Source organism: Daktulosphaira vitifoliae, unplaced genomic scaffold, assembly GCF_025091365.1.
Source record: "Daktulosphaira vitifoliae isolate Bord-2020 unplaced genomic scaffold, ASM2509136v1 Scaffold_1, whole genome shotgun sequence".
NCBI classification, from domain to species: domain Eukaryota; kingdom Metazoa; phylum Arthropoda; class Insecta; order Hemiptera; family Phylloxeridae; genus Daktulosphaira; species Daktulosphaira vitifoliae.
The window spans coordinates 38750698-38770390 of NW_026099572.1; the positions used below are offsets into that span (position 1 = coordinate 38750698).

Genomic DNA, 19693 nt, shown 5'->3' on the forward strand with positions numbered 1-19693 from the left:
TATTTTAATTGATTAAAGCACATAAAAAAGTATACATTTTATATTAAAAGTTAAAATTTTTAATTTGTACAAGTATAGCAAAACAAAGGTCAAAAAATTCAAACGAAATTAAGTATATTTTATGGTTTGAATTTTATTCTTATTGTTTTAAAAAAACAAAACAAAATAACTAAAAATAATAATAGTTAATAACTAGAAATAACAAAGTAATAAAAATTAAGAATTATTGCGAAATGAAATGTAGTTTATAAATAACAAAGGATATTTTTCTATAAGTAAATGAACATTATTATAACGATGTATTTTTAGTTTACGCTTAATTATTTTCTAAATTGAAATTTAAAAATGATTCATATAATAATTATTATAAATTCGACACATTACATCAATGTAGAAAGCATATAGATACAAAACTGTAAACATTAAAGGAAACGAACTTTGGAAGTACTACTAGTTGCAAAAACAACTTATTCTCTTACTTTATTTTCTATGGGGAATTTGAATTTGATAATTTTAAATTATCCTAACACTATGAGTTATAAATGTTTAGATTATTAAACTAGAATAATTAATTATTAAATTAATTAATAATTAATTTAATTACCATTTACTAAAATAGTAAAAACAATAGGCGAATTTTTATTTAAGGCCAATAATGAACCTTAAATATACTAAGCGTTAAAATAATCAGAGCTGTGTAAATTAAACTTACATCACTGTTGTATTTTAAGCATAACATCTACATATTGTTACATATCCTATCTAGGTAGTGAAGTCCCCCGATAATTTTGATCACGTGATGTCCCAATGCTAAGCATTTGTAGGAAGAATAATCAACAGTTATTTAAATGACGAAGCGTTACGTTTTTAACAGGAAATAATTAATAAACCAGTAACAGTCATGAGAAAAATATAAAAAGTCTTGTAAGAATAAAGCTAATGTATAATAATTTTTTTAACACGCATTTAATGTACAATACGAGAGTGACCAGTAAATGAGCAGTTGAGATTTTCATCTTTTAAAGTTCTATATTGATTTATATTTTGAAGTTAAATTCATTAAGCTAAAAAACATTTGTACTCTGGAAAAATATTTAAAGTAATAATGTAAAAAATATTTAAAATTAACTAACAAGAATTTTAACTTTCAATTTTATGTTAAAAATTGATTCAAAATGTTAATAATAAATAAAAAACTATGATATTGAGTTAAAATTAAATTTAGATATTTTCTTTGTTATAAAAAATACCAACATCAACTTATTACAACCAAATTAGATAATTAATTATTTAAAAACTCAGTAAAGTTTAATATAAAAAATAACATTAGATGATTTCCTAATTAATTGATCAGAATAATATATTGACCAAGTTTATTATGTCAACTTCTTTGCCAAAGTTTTATAGTAAATTTATAAAAATCATATATATTTAAACAATACAAATTTTAAATGGTCTAAAATAACTTAAAATATTAATACTGTGGAAAGTTCTCAATTATCAGTTGTTGGAAGAAGCCCTGTTTTATAAAACAACACAGTAGTGATTATTGTGTATGAAAGAAACCCCCAATGTCTGTTACCACTCGTCTGGCACATTTTCAGAAATTACATCTGGCCAATAGGGTTACAGTATCATAAAAATAACGCCGAACTAGTTATAAATTGAACTCCATAAATATAAAAACTAGTTAGTTGAAAAAAACTCACTTCGGATAGCAGATATTTTGGGCCTGACGTTGTCTTGCCATCCTGCTTCAGATGAGGGCAGCCATCCGATAATTGTAATTAATAAAGCGGTCACATAAATGACTATTGCAGTATTCGTCATTGTCGCGCCCAACCAACGTTTAAGCGACATGAATCAGTTGAGCACGGGACATGGGGCCGATTACATCGAGTCGATAAAAATAAAGAAAAATTACAAATACAGATATTAATTACATTAAAGTATTTTAAAGTAATTTTAACATTTCACAACGATTTGAATGCAAAAATATAAAAATAATAGATATAGAAATTCACTCAAATTCCACCGTTTTAGAAGGGACGAACAAAAAGAAAAAAACGGAAATATATATGTGCGTGCCCGAACGGAGTGATTAAAACGTTGCGGTGGAACTGTAGTCGTCGGCAGCCCGCGGCTCAGCACCACTGACGCAATGCGAATCTGAAACAACGGTAGCAGCCCGACCGGCGCATGGTCATCTTATGGTAACTGCAATGGCGGCGCTCCTCGCCGTTCTCAACAGTGACCGCGTGCATCTGAAACAACAAATATCATACGTTATAATGTAATAATTCTAAAATAATTATTTTTTATTTTATAAGTATAATCATGTCAAAATAATTACTTAATATTAAACACAACTTTTCAATTAAATGTTATCTATTTGCACTAAATTCATCCATGCAAACAATTTTTTTTAGTAAAATACACTAATAATACAGTAAAAATATTACTAAAGTCATTTTAATAACATAATATAATTTATCATAAATGTATTATACTATCTACAGAATCGACGCTATGATTTGTGGAGCCCTTTACAAATTATGAATATTAGGCTCAGTTTTAACTTACGACAATAAGACCTTATTACATAAAAATTTTTCGTGCGAGTCCCTGGCCGTATGCTCTACTTGCCTGATCCTGACTATTATACTACAATAATATAGTATTCAGGGCCGGCACTAGAAGTAAGCGAGATGAGCCCTAAGCCTCGAGCTTTAAAGGAACCAGCAAACTCAGTTTATATAAAAAAAAGGTTCTCTTTTTACAATAATAAAGTATTATGTACTCTGCGATTTCTAGCACCGGGCTTAATGATATCTACGTGTATACACATTGTCCGAATTCAAGAAGATAATTCATCTAAATACTATGACTTTGATATCAAAAAGACGTTAAATTTATTTAAGATCGAATCATGTTGTATAAGTAAGAGTGCTTAGCAGTTGACAAGAATGTAGAGCAGAGATGAGAACGCTTAGATGGATAAGTGGAAGAGATAGGATAAGGAATAAATATGTAAAGAAAAACATAGGAGTAGTGATGATTGTGTATAAGATGACAGAAAATTGACTTAAATGATCATATTAGGAGAAAAGAAATTGGAAGCTGTATGAACGATTATGGAAATCAACATTGAATGAAGAAGAGGAACACCGAAAAATAGGTGGTTGGATTGGGTATATCTATACACACACAACTGGTGTGTGTGTGTGTGTGTATATGATATGGGAAATCGTGTCAACTGAAAATTTAGCATATGAGAGAAGAATAAAACGGTAGCACAATGGAGTCGCGACATAGTTGGGACAAGTATAGATGATATCTGACAGTGATTAAAATCACTATCATAAGAACGCTTCGATGCATATCTGTAGGTAGTGTTTAATTTTAATAAATTGGTGGATTATTCCAAAAGCAAAATTAACTCCTATTTCCTTCATTATTCCTGATTAGTAGTTTTTCGATTTAGAAATATAATATATGAATAAATATTTACTATAGCAATTAAATTAGTTTGAGATTGATATTAATAATTTAATACAGTAATTTTTTCGGAGAATTTATAAAAAATTATAAAGTAGATATTACTTTTATGGCAAACGTGTATAAAAATTGAAGGGCTTGATACAAAAATGTTCAGAAAATAATTTGTGGTTAATTAGAAATTAATGTACTACAAATAAATTTCATCAGGGTCAAAAATATACTTTTATTATTCAATTTTTCGTGTTAAATTTTGTTTTTCACCTCAAAAAAAAAAAATGAAAAAAAATTATTTTGGCTGGAGGGGTTCGAACTTTGTACTCCGAACTTATATGACTGTATAGTTAATAACGCAACCACTGTGATCGCCATAAATAATTTTTATAAAAAGAATTATTTAAGCTAGTTCAAAAATTCAAAGTCGTTTTTCTTAATTTTGAGTAGATAAAATAATCAAAACAAGTTTAAATTTATATTTAATCTAGGTTAGATTCATGCAAATTTTATAAAAGTTGATGGATTCATTACTATGACAATCCCTTAAGTATTAGTTAAGTATTTTAAAATAAATAAATAAAAATCGAGAATTTTCACACAATAATAGCATTCGGTAGCCATTTTCACCATGAAGACAAAATAAAGTCCGAAATTTTTTTTTTTGCATAATAAAGTATATTACATTAGCTTTAATTTAAGATATATATAAAAGTGTTAGACTTTCCGGAACACTTTCAATATTTAAGTTGAAAAAGTTCTACTTTCTACATGCATTTTTTAGATTTGAACCCCCCTCGTATATAGGGAAATGGTCGGATTTAAAAAAAACAGTATGTCAAATGAAAGATGTATATAAATACTACTCCTCATGAAAAAATTGTACTGATCCATACATTTTTCAAAAAGTTATAGCATAATAAAGTTAAAAATGTAAAATATAAAATCGAAAATTTTCACACAAAAATAGCATTCGGTAGCCATTTTCACTGTGAAGATAAAATAAAGTCCGAAATTTTTTTTTTGCATAATAAAGAATATTACATTAGCTTTAATTTAAGATATATATAAAAGTGTCAGACCTTCCGGAACATTTTCAAAAGTTAAGTTGAAAAAGTTAATTTTTTTTGAAAAAGTTGTCATTTTAAATCCCCCCTTGTGGGCAGGTTAAGGGTTAAATTTATGAAAAAAATATACCAAACGAAAGGTAATGATATTACACATCTATATAAAAAAGAATTATATTGATATGTTCATTTTTGAAAAAGTTATGGCACTTTTAAGTAAAAAAAATTGAAAAAATTTCGAAAATTAGCGATTTTTAAATTTGTTATTTTTTTGGAGGTTTCCCCCATTTACGGGGAACGAGGGCATTTTTTTAAATTTTTGAGGGTAATGTCTTCGACTAGATACAATTTGTGATCTTTTGACGTATCATTGAAAGAAATTGGTTCGGTGAGAGCTGAGAAAAAGTGGTAACAGACACAAAAAAAAAAAAATATAAACACATCTTAGTAAAACCAATACCTTCTCAGCTTCGCATCGAAGCTAAAAATTGAACACAAATATAGTATGTTTTTTAACTACGGCTAAATTTACATACAATGTATGTTTAAAGGACGCAGTATTTCCGGAACATTTTCAAAAGTTAAGTTGAATAAGTTGACTTTTGTAAAAAAGTTTCTATTTAGACTCCCTTTATGTTGGTAGACAAAGGGTCGGATTATCAAAAAATTTATATCAAATGAAAGGGAAATATCTAAGGTTTCAATATAAAAAAAATTATTTTAATTAATTCATTTTTCAATAGGTTATGGCAATTTTTAGAAAAAAAAGTGAAAAAGATGTCAAAATTTATCAATTTTAAAAATTGTAATTTTTTGGGAGATATTCACCATTTACGGGGAACGGGGGAAAAATTTTTAATTTTTGAGGGTAATGTCTTCAACTAGATACGATTTGTGATCTTTTGACGTATTGTTTATCAAAATAGGTCCAGCGAGGGCTATGATTGTGCGTTCAGACACAAAAAAAAAATAATAAAATAAACAAATCATGGTAAAATTAATACCTTCTCAGCTTCGCATCAAAGCTAAAATTTAAAATCGAAGCAGAAAAATATTTTTTTGTTTTAATTTGCTATTGATTAAATTTGACACAATACTTTTTTTAAATGCATTTTATCAATTTTCAAGAGAGCCGTTAAAAATAAATGTTCTTTTGTTTAAGAAAACTAGATCAACTTATAATCAACAATCAGTATTGTATTTTGAAATTAAGCTGAGTTGGTCTAGAACAAAATTAATATATTTCTAGACTTTAATAAGGTAAGCAAAATTTTCTTTTGGCAATATTTAATCAATAAAAATAACATATGTAGAGCTGTAACGTGAACAATGTTACATTTTGCTAGTAGATATATTTAGTTTTTAATGATTAGAACTCAAAGACTCAATATATTAGTAAATATAGATTTTTCAACAGTTATATGTAAGTCAACAACCTAAGACTACCAATAAAAAACATTGATAGATTTCAATTGAATACGGGTGTACTGCATGTCAAATGTTAATCATAAACTTAAATAATTGAACTAGAATGGCGAATACCTTAGTCTCATCACAATAAAACTACATACTAAACTGAACTTTGTTTTACAATCATAGGATTTAATTAATAAATTATAAAACATTATTTAAAAGTAATGATATTAAAAATCCTGACAAACCATCTTTTTGTATCATTCATTATAAAATTCTTCAGCGCCCTATTTAACTATACTAGTTCAATTCTTATAAATCCTGATTATATAGAAAAAGTTTAGCATTCAACAGTAAAACAACATTAAAATATGAAAAGTCATGAGAAACAGTCACTTTTACTATATAACTATTTTAAAATCTCTTAGGCTACTATCAATTCAGTAGAAAGGGAATAGTCATCTGTAAAAAAAAGGAAGGAGGGTCAACCACCGTCACAATGGTGACCGCAAAATGATAGGATGATAAAGTAGAGTACAGATGGTAGGGAAACCAACGCTAAAGCGCGCTACGTAAAAGATCAATAGCTCCTACTAAGCGCATGCGTCATAAACGATAGTAACACGTGCTGCTGCTACTGACACAACTTGTCCTACTATAATGGACAAAATAGTAGTACTATAATAAGAAGAAATTATAAAGTTGTAAGTATCCCCACTAAATCTATCATCAGGTTTAAACCCCTCTACATCCGCATTTACGCTGGGGGTTAACCAGAGAATTTCAAAAAATTGACTCGTGTAAAATATAAATATGATAACAAACATGGAATAAATGGATAATAATCCATTTATACATGTTATAATAAATATAACATGGATTATCATGATTAACATGTTTCATAATTATTTTTTGCTCAAAAAGAACATTTCAATTTTATAATTCATTTCGCTGTCTAACGTTTTCTCCAATCACTCGAAACACTTGAGTCCAGGACCCCCTTAGACGTAACCCATTTAAAGATAATTTAAATTGAAACTACAACATATATATGTTAGTTAATATCATATATACCATTTATCATAAACCACTCAATTACTCGTAAAATAAATACAAAATTAAAGAAAAAAATTGTTTTTTCTTGTTACGTATATTTTTTGATACATCAGATACTAATTACTTTTTGGCATTATCCGTTATAACTTTTAAGGGTGTTAACTTAATTCTTCTCAATGGCAAAATACATATTTCATTGAATTATAAAAAAGAAAATAATCTATTAAGCAAAATGATAAGTCTATAACAACTATTAACTCATAATTTCGAAAGTTATAACGATTATAAAATAAAAACTAGAGGAGAGGCACAGTATAAATATGTTATTAGACATTTCTCGTTCATGCTTCTCTCGACACGTATAAAAATATTAATAAGTAAGAATCTAATAAAAGTTATCAAACCGTCACTTTCTTAATTAGATCATTTCATATTTTGTAATCTAGTAAATAATGTCATAAAAAAAATGAATTTAACACCGCCATAAGTTATAAGTAGGGATAGGAATTTGTTAATAATTACATAGAGTTAGAATATAAATTTTTTTATAATTTTTATAAATGAGTGCATTTTTCATCATTTTCATAAATTAAAATTACCACTTTATAAATTAATTTGTAACAAATAAAATTACTTCGGTTCAATTTACTAAGCAAAATAATATAAAAAATAAATCTTATATATAATAAAATAGATTTTATGATGTGATCAAGGTGGTGATAACCGAGTAAGGGTGCAGTGCTATAGACTGCGTTCGAAAATCTGCTGTGCGGTAATTTTAAACGATAACTATTGTTGGTATTTAGTTGTTTTGTTGACGAATGTTTGTTAAAATGCCAAAATATCAAACTTCATTGTCACCTGCGCGGCATTGTGCTTGAAATTGGGGTATATATTTTTTGTAAAATCTGATAACACTTTCGGTTAAAAATACCATCGATCAACATGTAACACGAGATAAACATATTGGCAGGTAAAGAAAAAAAAATCAACAAAGTCTATCCCTCAGACCTAATAACTGGTCCATTAGAAACATCGACTTTTAATTATGATGTTTGCAAGACACTTTAAATGCAAATATACAGCTTTTTAAATAATAACAAATCTTCTTTTGAATAATTTTTGGAGAAATATGCTAATAAATTCATATCAAATCAATCAACTTCACGTAAAAAATATGTTAATGAATGCTATAAAGAAAATAATACATATAATATCATTTATATTTGAAGAGACAATACAGGTATGGATTGATGAAACGATAAATGTAACACTGGCCTTTATATGACTAACATATTAAGCAGATAGTGATTGATAGCCCAGATAAAATATTTCTTTTAAATTCCGAAATTATAGATACAATTAGGCCGGGTATTTCAAAATTGATTTAAGTTTTAGCTTATTAAAGCTAACTGTAGTATTCTATATTTCAATCAAAATTTAAGGGATAAGTTACACTTAACATTGGTTTAACTTAAAGAACTATCGAGTTATGGTTTAACTCGTTATACCATACTTACCTAAATGTACATAGTATATACAGGTTTTTTCATTAAAATATGACATTAATAGTATAATAGTAAACTTGTATAATACACACAAACGTATATAATTTATTTATAAGGCAATATTTGTTATTTATTCATATAAATAATTATGAATTATTATTCATCAAATTTAAGTAAAGACGTAGGTGTGGTGGAATTTATAATTAGACTTAAGCAGTATAGAAAAAATGAATTTATGGCAATCGCAATTTTATTAAATTATTTCACAAAAATTATAAATGGTTTCATTTGAGTAAATGTGTAAATGTAATACTGAACTTAATTGAATTCAAAATTAAATGTCAAACTAATCCATAATTCTTAAAAAAAATGATATTTTTTAAAATATAAAAAATAATATTTATTTTATATGTACTAATAAAAATAAACCAGTAAAATCATTGCAAATTATATTATTAATGTTACCTTGTGTCTAGTTGTTTGTTAACTACTACAGTTGATTTACTAGGATAAATAAAAACATATACTAGAAAATATATATAAATAGTTACACAAGCCATAGTACAATTAAACATTTTTTTTTCCTAGTGATCCGATACTTTTTCATAAAGTTAGAAAAGCTTTTTATAATATTACAAATTTACAAAAATTTGTTGATGTATTGGATTGTACACATACAGCCAACTAGTGAGTTAAACACAAAAATAAATAAAAACAAAAATTAATTCATTTTCATTTTTAACGTTGAATTCTTTAATTAACATTCAAACAATTTTTGATTCAGACCTTTAATTTCTTGATGTAGTTTCACGATGTAGGGGTCAGCCCATTAATCATGATTTTTTTAACATCTAAACATATACTCACTCTTTGAAAGTGAGACATTAGTTTACACAAAGTAGCCAGGTTCTACTTAAATTTTAAATTAAGATAACATATTGAACATGATAACATACTGATATATCCATGGAACAAAAAACAGAATATTGCCATCTGAAAGCTTAATTAAGTGGCAATAGTTAATTGAATTACACGATTACTTTTAAGATTTATTTAAATCATTTTTTTTTTTTTTTATCTTAGACCTAAGATAAAACCATTATTGAAATACTAGTCAACTTGGTCAACTTTCAAAGTCATTATTAATTTTATGATTAGAAGGAGTAAGGCGTGGGAATATTTTATTGTTTTAATTGAACACCTCAACATGTATTTATCATTCTTGTATTAACTAATTTTAAATATTTCCACTTTTTAAAAGTATTTCTTAGTATAAAAAAAATGACTAGTATATAACAAAGCTTCCGAGTAAAGTGAATAATAATACAATTTTATTTTACAATAATTAAAAACTTAATAACTTCTTAAATTTAATAAAAAGTATGACAAAGTAAAACTACGAGTTAGCACCAATTTAGAGTGAGGTTGTAGGGGGACTATAGAAAAAACCATATATTAGTGTGTTAACTAAAACGTACAATAATTATGAAAAGAATAACTTTATTAAATAAATATTTTAGTAGGAGCATAATTTGTAAATAAATAAAACAAATAATTTTTGTCTAAAACATTAAATCATCTATAATATTCAATAATTAATTAGGAAAAAATAAATATATACCACAGAGTCTCACCTCAAAAAAAAAAGATAAGTACTAGATTGCATCTTTTCTGCTTACCACACAAGGATTAACTAGATTAATTTTAGTCAATAATTCAACAATTATAGGCTTAAGGGACTAAAAAATATGGGGATAAACCTTTACAAATTAAACCATTACAGACATTACAAAATTTCTCATGTGATGCTTACAAACTCATCTTGCTACACAATTTACATAAAAATTAAATTTTTGTATAAATGGTTGTTGTAACATAAATATAACATACATCATTTATAAAAATATAACAAAAATTTAAATATTTTATGATTTTTTCTCAAAAATGTCTACTATACGCAATATTTTTATGATTCTTATTAGTATTTCATAGATAATACTTCATTGATGTATGACATGAATTACTATAAAATATAATATTATAAACCGTCAAATTAAAAGTGTAAGTATTAACATACAAATTTAACTTTCAGGTTCTAATTCAAAAAATAAAATGGAGATCTGACTTATATCAAATATAAATTAACTAATTTACCTTCCATTTTATATATTTGATTTATTAGATACTTTCAAGTTAAATTAAAAAATGTGTAAATTTATTATTAATGACCAAATTTAACCCATTACACAATATTAGAAAATTTTATGTATGGAAGGATGTATACAGTAAATATTTATACCAGAATGGGCTGTATTTGCTCACTGTACAAAACTATTCAACTAAATTAAAGGAGATGAAATGAAAATACAAAATCTAAATGTGAAATTAATTAAAAAATTAATAATATAAGAACCACATGGTATAGCACAGTGAATCAATCAGTCACCCCCTTAACAGTGATGTTTAGCTATACAGTTATCTACTAGCTCTCAGATGGCTGATCATATTGGAACTTTAAGAGTGACATATACCTTGCCCCTATACTGGCTCCTTCATAATGTGGTTGTGTTAAATTGACAGTCAGTATATAAAAACCTGCCAAATCAAAAAGTAAAATTGACTCCAAATAGTTGAAATAAAGGCTAAGGAAATGATGAATAATATAAGAATCGCCCTAATTGTATGAATATAAGTCATTTTTTATTTGTACTGTAATTATATTTTATAAAGTTACATTGGAACTTATTAAACAAATGAGAAGCATGTCAAATTTAAACAGTAACATGTCATGCTTTATGAATAGATCACAAAATTTGATTTTGTTGCGCTGAACTATGTAAGTTTTTCCATCCTCTAAAAGCAATAGATTTTAGAGAATATTGAGCACAAATAAAATATTATAAGCTTAATTTAAAGAAAAAAAAATGTAATGAAAGTTTAAATAATTTATACTTGATTGTTACTAACTTTTTCTAAATAGAAATAAAATACTATAATAAACATGGAAAAGGAACCTAAATTTTGTTCTACTAATTTTGCATATATTCATACTAAAAAAAAAACCATTTATCTAATGAGAAAAAATCATGTTTGTAAAAGTATTTAAACTAACCTCCGTCAATAAGAATTAATTGATGTAAACTCACAATTATCAAAACATTTTATGTTTATTGGAATAAATTCCAATAAATACCAGTAACATGCAAGTAATCTATTTATTACATTATATAATTGATAAGAAAAAATTAAGGGCCATGTAAAATGAATAAGGCATTGTATTACAAGCTCGGCAGTATAAGGATAAAATAACTAAGTAAATATTATAAGTTACTTACAGGCAAAATTCAACAGAATATAATTTCACAGAAGTTTTCTAAATAGTTTTACACCGGGTATATATTTACATCTTCATCACAGCTGTCGTAAAACAACTCTATCGATTAGAATGAAACAAAATGATACGAAAAATCATACACAGTGTGACCAATGTTACAAAACGTATTACTAAAAAATCATTAGTAATATCACAGGATATATGACACTTAGTTATTCATGTAACAATTAAAAAATTCACTAATATTTTGGAAATTTACCATTAATCTCTCAGTTTCTTAATTAGAAAATAGTAAATATTGAAATAATTATCATATAAAACATCTAATTACACCATTGTCTCAATCGTCAAAAAATATATAAGGCTTGAATTTATGACAAAAATCGGGGAGGATTTGGTTTTTTCTTTAGCCTTAATGTTAATTATGTAAAAATATATATATATCAAATTTTTGATGGAAATATGGCCTTAGTTTCCTGCACCCTCTCTCGATTTACACCTATAATAAGGCTGTTAAATTTAATTTTTCATATTCGCAAAATGCTGTATTAAAAAAATATTTATAAAAAAGTTCAATAATAGAGCTTGTATTTGTATTTGTAATATCACAAATAGATTCATTCATATTATATCATCTTTTTGGATGATACTATTTGGAAATGCACAGGTGTAGACAAATCTTAGTGTCAAAGGCATAAATCGGAATGGTCTTAATGGATTTAACCCCTTATCAGATTTGCGTGCAATAAGAATCTATTTATAACTTAAAATTTATTTTTACTTGTGTATTTTGTAGAATAGTTTATCTTTGAATTGCATTTATTATCAACACCTACAAACTAAATACCACTAGTCTCGTCTTTTAGTAATATCTAAATTGGATAAGTATCATGAAACTTTGAATTTATTCGAGAGGGGCACTGGTGAGTAATTCTAGCCCTCCTTAAAATATTGGTAAATTTCCGCCTATGCTTAGTTATATTTAAATGAATTTTAAAGTCAAACATTAAATATTAATATTTCTAAACATTTAAGTGAATTCTTCAAAAGGACACTATTTGACTTGTGTTCATATTTTTAAAGGAAAATACTAAATTTAATTCGGATAGAAAATATGCATTATTCACAAAAAGACTTTTATAAAATTAACCTCAAAAAATTACAAAAATTGGAATATTTAAAATTCACCCATGGTTGTTTAAATGTTAAAAAATACATAACGTTTTGTATAAATGTAATGTGAGAGAAGTTCAGATTTGTTATGAAAAATGATCATTAAAATCATTTACACAATCCCAAAATATGTGTTTAACTTAACATAGAAATTCCAAATTTTGCACAAATATTTTTAAACATTATTAAATTTGCCTGTAGCTTTAAATCTTCCAAAAGTATATATTGCTTTATTATACCATTTGAAGTTACTTTCTCGTTAGCGGCCATTTTACACAGGTTATACAATTGCCTCGTATTTCATGTAACTATTCTTTGTTATAAATTTCAGAGCCAGGAAAATATATGTTCAACATTTGTGATAAGGCCTCATTATCATTTTTTGTGAATGTATCGTCTGGAAATAACAATGCTACGACAGTTTTGTTCAAATCTATTTCTATTTGTTATTCCCCACAGAAATTTTTCTAGCTGTCTCTTTTGGACTTTTACAATGCAAATTTGTATTGCCTTTAAGAGTCCCTACAGGACTCCCAATGTTGTTCCAAACCTAATTTCATTACTTTAGATAAAAGTTTACGAATTCTTTATTAATTTTGACAGATTAACTTTTTATCAAACTATACTTTATTCTATACCTTTCCTTTCTATGCCAAAAGTGTGCAATACTAAGGGTCAGTTACAGCCCTTTTAGTTCTATGCGCCAACCCTAATCAAAACTGTAAGTCTTTCAGATCAAGAGAAAAATCTGCCTGATATCATACCATTTTGTCTTTTTAGGGTTTTTACAGTACTCCGTTTCAACATTCAACAACATTACAAAGTTGAAACTGCAAGATCAATGACTTATTACTAAAATAGGATGCTTGTAACCTCTATTCAGTATACTTAGGTTTGTATTCAGAAGTAGAACCATAAGTTCTTCATCACTTTGGTTCATGTCTCTGCTCCTCCATATAGTATGGTGGACATTTACAAATATGCCAATATTTTCTCATACGTCAAAAACACAACTACTCTACCAATAGTAAAGCGTGAAGCAAAGGTGATTGCAATCCTGAAACCCGGAAAATCAGGGAGCGATCCTAAAAACTACAGACCAATCTCCTTATTGTCATTGTGTATAAGCTGTTTGAAAGGGTCCTCCTGACGAGGATACAAATGAAAATTGAAGACACCCTACCTAAGGAGCAGGCAGGTTTCATACATAGTAGAAGTTGCTGTGAACAAGTATTGTCAATGTTGACACATGTCGAAAATGGTTTTCATGAAAAAAAGAAATTGGGAGCAGTATTTTTAGATTTTACCTGTGCATACAACGCGGTCTAGAAACGTGGGTTACTCCTGAAGTTAGCAAACATCTCGAATTGCAAAATGATCCTCAGACTCATTGAATCTATGTTAGCAGACATAGGAAATTTCGATTGCACCTAAACGGAAATGTAAGCAAATATAAATACTTTCAAAATGGTCTCCCTCAGGGCTCTGTTCTTTCTCCAATCTTATTCAATACCTATACAGCCCATATAACAAGTACTATATCAAGGAAATTTATTTATGCAGACGAAGTGGGTTTAATAGCTCAAGCGGAAACATTTGAAGAGGTGGAAAATATATTGAACCAGGACTTAGCTAAAGTACACACTTTCTTTAAATCCTGGCATCTTACTCTTAACCCGAGTAAGTCGGCCTCCATTGTTTTTCACCTAAGTAACAGAGAAACGAACAGGAAAATAAATCTGGTAGTGGATGGTAATTCTATACCAACCGAAAATGTACCAAAGTACCTAGGTATTAAGCTTGACAAATCATTAACTTATGAATGTGTTAAAACTTTCATGGATTGTCTTGTTTCTTGAGGATATATCCATGTTTACAGTTGAGTTCTGACGTTTCGGACTCATTGCAGAGTTCATCTTCAGAGTGATGGTTGCTAGTCGGTGGCTGCAACTATACTGTCAGAACTCAACTGTAAACATGGATATATCCTCAAGCACTACAAGCAAAAATCATTAACTTTTAAACAACACCTAGAAGGGTAAAAGTTGAAAGCACGAAATAATATCATCAGCAAACTGGCCGGAACAAGCTGGGAATGTAGGGCGAACGTACTACGAATTTCATCCTTGGCATTAGTTTACAGCGTTGCAGAATACTGCGCCCCAGTGTTGGCTAGGAGTACTCGCACTAAAAATGTCGACGTACAACTCAATCGTACAATGAGAATTATATCAAGTTGTGTCAAATCAACTAAGTTAGAATGGCTATCAGTGCTTTCACATATAGCCCCACCAGAAGTGTGTAGGCACAGAACAGCGCTAAAAATTATTAAGAAAATAAAAAACTTTCCAAACCTTCCAATCTATAATGATTTATATAACGCACCAAAAAAAATACTGAAATCCAGAAATCCTGTATGGCCGTTGTACACCAATACCATGCCATATGCAATAAAAAAAATTACAAATATACCTAGAATAAGTTCTAATTTTTTATTTTTTAAATAATTAAGTAGCACTATTAAGTCCTTACCTGAATCTGTGAATTTATATGGTATGTATCCTGAGGCTTGACAAATTAAGTAGCAGAAATAAAAGGAACATCTACTAGATAAGATAAAACATATAATTGGATAACAAAAATGAAATTTATTTTTTAAACAATTAACTAGTAATAATTATCATTGCAATTAAAACACATGTTTTTTAAATATTATAAAAAACAAATTTAAAATTTAACAAAATTTAACAAAACATAACATATGATACAATACATCGTAAAAATTAATTTAATGACTCTTCCTATATAGTTTTGTAAACATTTATTTCCTTTTGAATATTACTTCTTGCAGCCAGTTCATATTTTTGTCTAAAAAACTCAGTAGCGTAAATATTTGGTATTTGTAGGAAATTTTCAAGAATCTACATCAAATTTGAAAAACTAAAATTAATTATTTAACTATTTCTTTTTTCTTAGAAATGTTTGAAATCTTACTTTTAACCTTAAATCTTTATAAGAATTTTCATCAAGGAAATCATATTCTTTTCTAACTTGATTTATGTAATTTTTATATTCTGTTGGACTCATTCCTAATACAGCCATGTCAATATCTAAAAAGTAATGTGTATCATCATATCCAAAGCAACCTTCAATTTTATGTTCATCTGTACTGTTTATTGAAGCTACTTTTAACAATGAAATCACTTCATCACATAAATCCTTAAAATACAATTAAAATTATTTGATTGAAAAAATTTTTTTAAGTAATTTTAACATACATTACAGAGTTTTGATTCATCAGCAAATTTTTTGAAATGATTTATGTTAACTTCACTGCAATTGGTATCCTTTGGATCATATTCAAAACTAAAAACAAAAAGTTTTACTTAGTACGAAACGTATTTACTTAGATTACTTACTGTCTAAATAAAAGAGCTAAAAAAACTGCATTTGGATTTTTCAAAAATTCTTTTGATGATTCATAATGTTTTAAACAATTGTATAAGTCATTCAAACCATGGCATTGACGTTTCGGGGAAGTATAATGATCTATTAACTTATTAAACCACGTATCTCTCACTGTACTATGAATATCTACTGGAAGAACATCAAAAAAGTATCTCATAAGGTCCATTATTAAAATTAAAAATTTTTATTTTTAAAACTAAATTTACATATATTTTACAAAGTATTTATTATAATTATGAAAGTAAAAGTAGAGTATTGATTTTCCTAAGAAGAAAGAGTTTATACATTTACAAGTTATTTAAAAGTTGTATGAATAATTTATACATATTATAAATTATTTATTGATTAATAAATATTAAAGGTATTAAGAACAGTTAATTTTGGATGTACTAAAAATTTTAATGTTTAACTAATCTGACTATTTTGAGTCAAGATAAAATTTTTTTACCAAGTAAAATACACATATTTTATTTGTCTGACTGTTCACACTGTATGAGTCCATCCAAAATAAATTCAGTTTGAAGTACGACTTTGATGACACCATAACTTTTGTTCACAAATTTCAATGGTAATAATTGAAAAGTTAAAAATATCCTTGATAGAAAATAAACCAAGTATATATATATATATAAATATAATTATATAATATAATAGGAAAAATTTATTTCGGGACAATAACTTGTTTGCGCTTTCAGCTATCTTACTTTATTTTTAAATTGTTATTAAAGATAACAACACCGGTGATAATAGATTTTTGTAGCCCTCACATATTTGTGTAGACAATGATAATAATCAATAAAATAATAATTATTCCATGACGAAATCAATTTTGTTACAACTAATTAAATGTTTTATTAATTATTTTAGAAATTTTAAGAGTGCCTAATGAATTGCAACAGTTACTATTTATATCAAAAATGATACAATAGTAAATCATACTATAAATTAATGTTAATAAATTTTAATTTATTCAATATATTATTAAAACTATAAGTATACTTTTATTATGTACTACTAGTTAAAATTTTACTATATTGTTACTTTTTTTGACAATGTCATAATGTTTACATGGATTTATAAGTTGATCATATTTTTAACATATTTTGTTAATTATGGACGACTATCATTTGGACCAGTTAAAACTGTATATGAAACAGAGTGTAAAAACTTAAGAATGGGTCAGTTTTTATGTCCAGATCCTGGGTATGACTATATAGATCCATCAACACAGCAGCTTCGAGGCTGTACTAAAGAGAATATTGCAAAAGGTATTTTGGTATACATTTTTATTTTTATCTTTTTAATATTTCAACAACTTAATTTTAGTGAGATGTAAAGCAGCTGATGGAATTATTTGTACTGAAACAAATAATTCTACTTTTTGGAAAGAAGCTCATTGTAAATGGACGTTAGTATAAAAATAATGAATAATAATAAACACTAAGTATAGTATAAATTAATAATTTTCAACTTGATTCCTAATAATCCATTTATTAATAATGTATTACTAAATTAACAATTTGTAGGCTTAAAAATTAATTTAATGATTCAGTAATCATATTATTTTAATCAAAATAATTATGAAGTTCTTTATACATTTTATCAAAATTAAATTCTTTATATTATACTTTCTAGAAATGGATATCGTTATGAAACCACATTATTACTCTCTATTTTCTTGGGAATGTTTGGAGTTGATCGTTTTTATTTGGGCTATCCAGCAATAGGTTTATTAAAATTATGTACTCTTGGCTTTATGTTCATTGGACAACTAATTGATGTCGTGCTTATCGCTACCCAAATTGTGCGTCCTGCTGATGGATCTCATTACATAATACCTTATTATGGACCTGGTGTAAATTTTGTGCTTATGGACAATGAAACATATCGACAACCCCAAGATGATTGGTTAGTTGACCATAATGAATTGTAATCACATAATTGATATCATTCAATATCATAGATAAATACTTAGAGTCATTAAAGCTATTAATATCCTTTTAAATAAAATATTACTAATTGTTTAATTTAAACGTTTATTTTAGTAAATTCATTCAAATTTTATCATGTATAGCAAACTATATTAATAATAATATGTAATAAATTTTAATATTACCAATATATTTCTTTAAATTTTTCAAATTTTTTTTTGTATTGAATTAGAATATTTAAGAGATTACATTTTTTTTTATGTATCTCACAAAATATGCTATTATAAACTGAATTTTTTTTTTCTTTTGAAAAAAATTTCTAATTACATAATTTTTGAAACATTTAAAAATATAAAGTAATAAGAATAATACTTCATAAATTTTTAAGAAGTATTTATTTTTAAAATTTTATTAGTATTAAGTTGTAAGAAAAAAATTCTAAAAAATGGCACTTGTCAAACTGGACTAATTTTTAGTTTTATCATTAAATTGCTATTTTTTTAATATATGAATTATAAATATATATTATTCATATTTTTTTTAATAATAGTCCTCAGTGACCAAACAAAAACATTAAGGAGGGCGCAAAAAAATTTTAGGCGTCCAAATTATCTACCTTCATTGTCAATTAAATCATTTAAAACATCTTTTCCTTTTTTTTTAGTTGGAGGCAATAGCTTAAAAAGGAGAGTGTGACCACAGCTTTCTTCCTCTAAATCTGCCACTGAGAGTCAAATAATTTTCTTTTTATACACCTTGATACTCTTTTGAAAATTCAAGCAAAAAAATTAGCACTTAAAGAGCTTTGCGACTCTTACAAAATTTTACAACCCCCCAGATTTTTTCTCTAGTTGCCTCAATGGTTTATATTATGTATCAGATAATTTTACCCTATTTTTAAAATAGAGAATTTTGCTTCAAATATTTTTTTGAAATTTAATTTCTTTGTTATAATCTAAGTAGTCTCATAAATTGTGTTTCATACTCCTTTTTACCTGACTCTATTAAAAAATATCAATTAAATTTTTTATACAACGATAATACTTTTTTCTGTAATATTACCATACTAATGTTATCATATTATATTATTTGATATAAATAATGCGGTGTGTTGGGGACTGATAAGACTGATATCTGGTATTAATTATACAAATTAGTTCTTAGTATGTACTATATTGTAGTTTACCGATTGTAATCATTAAAAATCATAATTTTAAAAAGTATCATAGGTAATCTTTATTATGATAGTTA

General features: G+C 26.5%; 3 protein-coding genes across 10 annotated transcripts in view; 1 reads left to right on the forward strand and 2 right to left on the reverse strand.

The window, feature by feature from the left end:
* The window catches only part of LOC126903662 (semaphorin-1A-like), a 79282-nt gene extending 67286 nt beyond the window's left edge, over positions 1-11996 (reverse strand). For all 3 annotated transcript variants that reach the window (XM_050682043.1, XM_050682033.1, XM_050682026.1), the window contains exons 1-2: positions 11872-11996; positions 1710-2264 (exon numbers count right to left, since the gene is read on the reverse strand). In XM_050682043.1, coding sequence (XP_050538000.1) covers positions 1710-1860 — 151 coding nt within the window. In that variant the 5' untranslated portion in view covers positions 1861-2264; positions 11872-11996. The remainder of the gene's footprint in view (positions 1-1709; positions 2265-11871) is intronic.
* A 3675-nt stretch (positions 11997-15671) lies between these two features.
* On the reverse strand, positions 15672-17188 carry LOC126903787 (uncharacterized). 6 transcript variants are annotated; one of them, XM_050682279.1, is made up of 5 exons: positions 16960-17188; positions 16463-16640; positions 16322-16409; positions 16038-16262; positions 15672-15964 (listed from the first exon to the last, which is right to left on the reverse strand). In XM_050682279.1, the coding sequence occupies exons 1-5, from the start codon at positions 16973-16975 to the stop codon at positions 15845-15847; spliced, it is 627 nt and encodes a 208-aa protein (XP_050538236.1). In that variant the 5' UTR covers positions 16976-17188; the 3' UTR covers positions 15672-15844. The 6 variants fall into 6 exon arrangements, with proteins under 6 accessions (XP_050538236.1, XP_050538244.1, XP_050538251.1 ...); XM_050682287.1 differs by having other exon boundaries at positions 16463-16637; positions 16960-17187; XM_050682294.1 differs by lacking the exon at positions 16960-17188 and having other exon boundaries at positions 16045-16262; positions 16463-16835.
* Positions 17189-17349: 161 nt separating this feature from the next.
* LOC126903817 (TM2 domain-containing protein CG10795) lies at positions 17350-19663 on the forward strand. The gene is made up of 3 exons (XM_050682319.1): positions 17350-17779; positions 17838-17919; positions 18147-19663. Exons 1-3 carry the CDS (start codon positions 17572-17574, stop codon positions 18442-18444), a joined length of 588 nt encoding a protein of 195 aa, XP_050538276.1. The 5' UTR covers positions 17350-17571; the 3' UTR covers positions 18445-19663.
* Positions 19664-19693: the final 30 nt, after the last annotated feature.

Excerpts from the sequence above, each read along its gene's own strand:
- LOC126903817 (XM_050682319.1), top strand. The coding sequence starts at position 17,572 with ATGTTTACATGGATTTATAAGTTGATCATATTTTTAACATATTTTGTT. Across the intron at positions 17,780-17,837 it reads TAAAGAGAATATTGCAAAAG|TGAGATGTAAAGCAGCTGAT; the intron begins GTATTTTGGTAT and ends ACTTAATTTTAG. Across the intron at positions 17,920-18,146 it reads GAAGCTCATTGTAAATGGAC|AAATGGATATCGTTATGAAA; the intron begins GTTAGTATAAAA and ends TATACTTTCTAG.
- LOC126903787 (XM_050682277.1), bottom strand. The coding sequence starts at position 16,677 with ATGGACCTTATGAGATACTTTTTTGATGTTCTTCCAGTAGATATTCAT. Across the intron at positions 16,410-16,462 it reads TTAGCTCTTTTATTTAGACA|TTTTGAATATGATCCAAAGG; the intron begins GTAAGTAATCTA and ends TTTTGTTTTTAG. Across the intron at positions 15,965-16,037 it reads ATAAAGATTTAAGGTTAAAA|ATTCTTGAAAATTTCCTACA; the intron begins GTAAGATTTCAA and ends AATTTGATGTAG.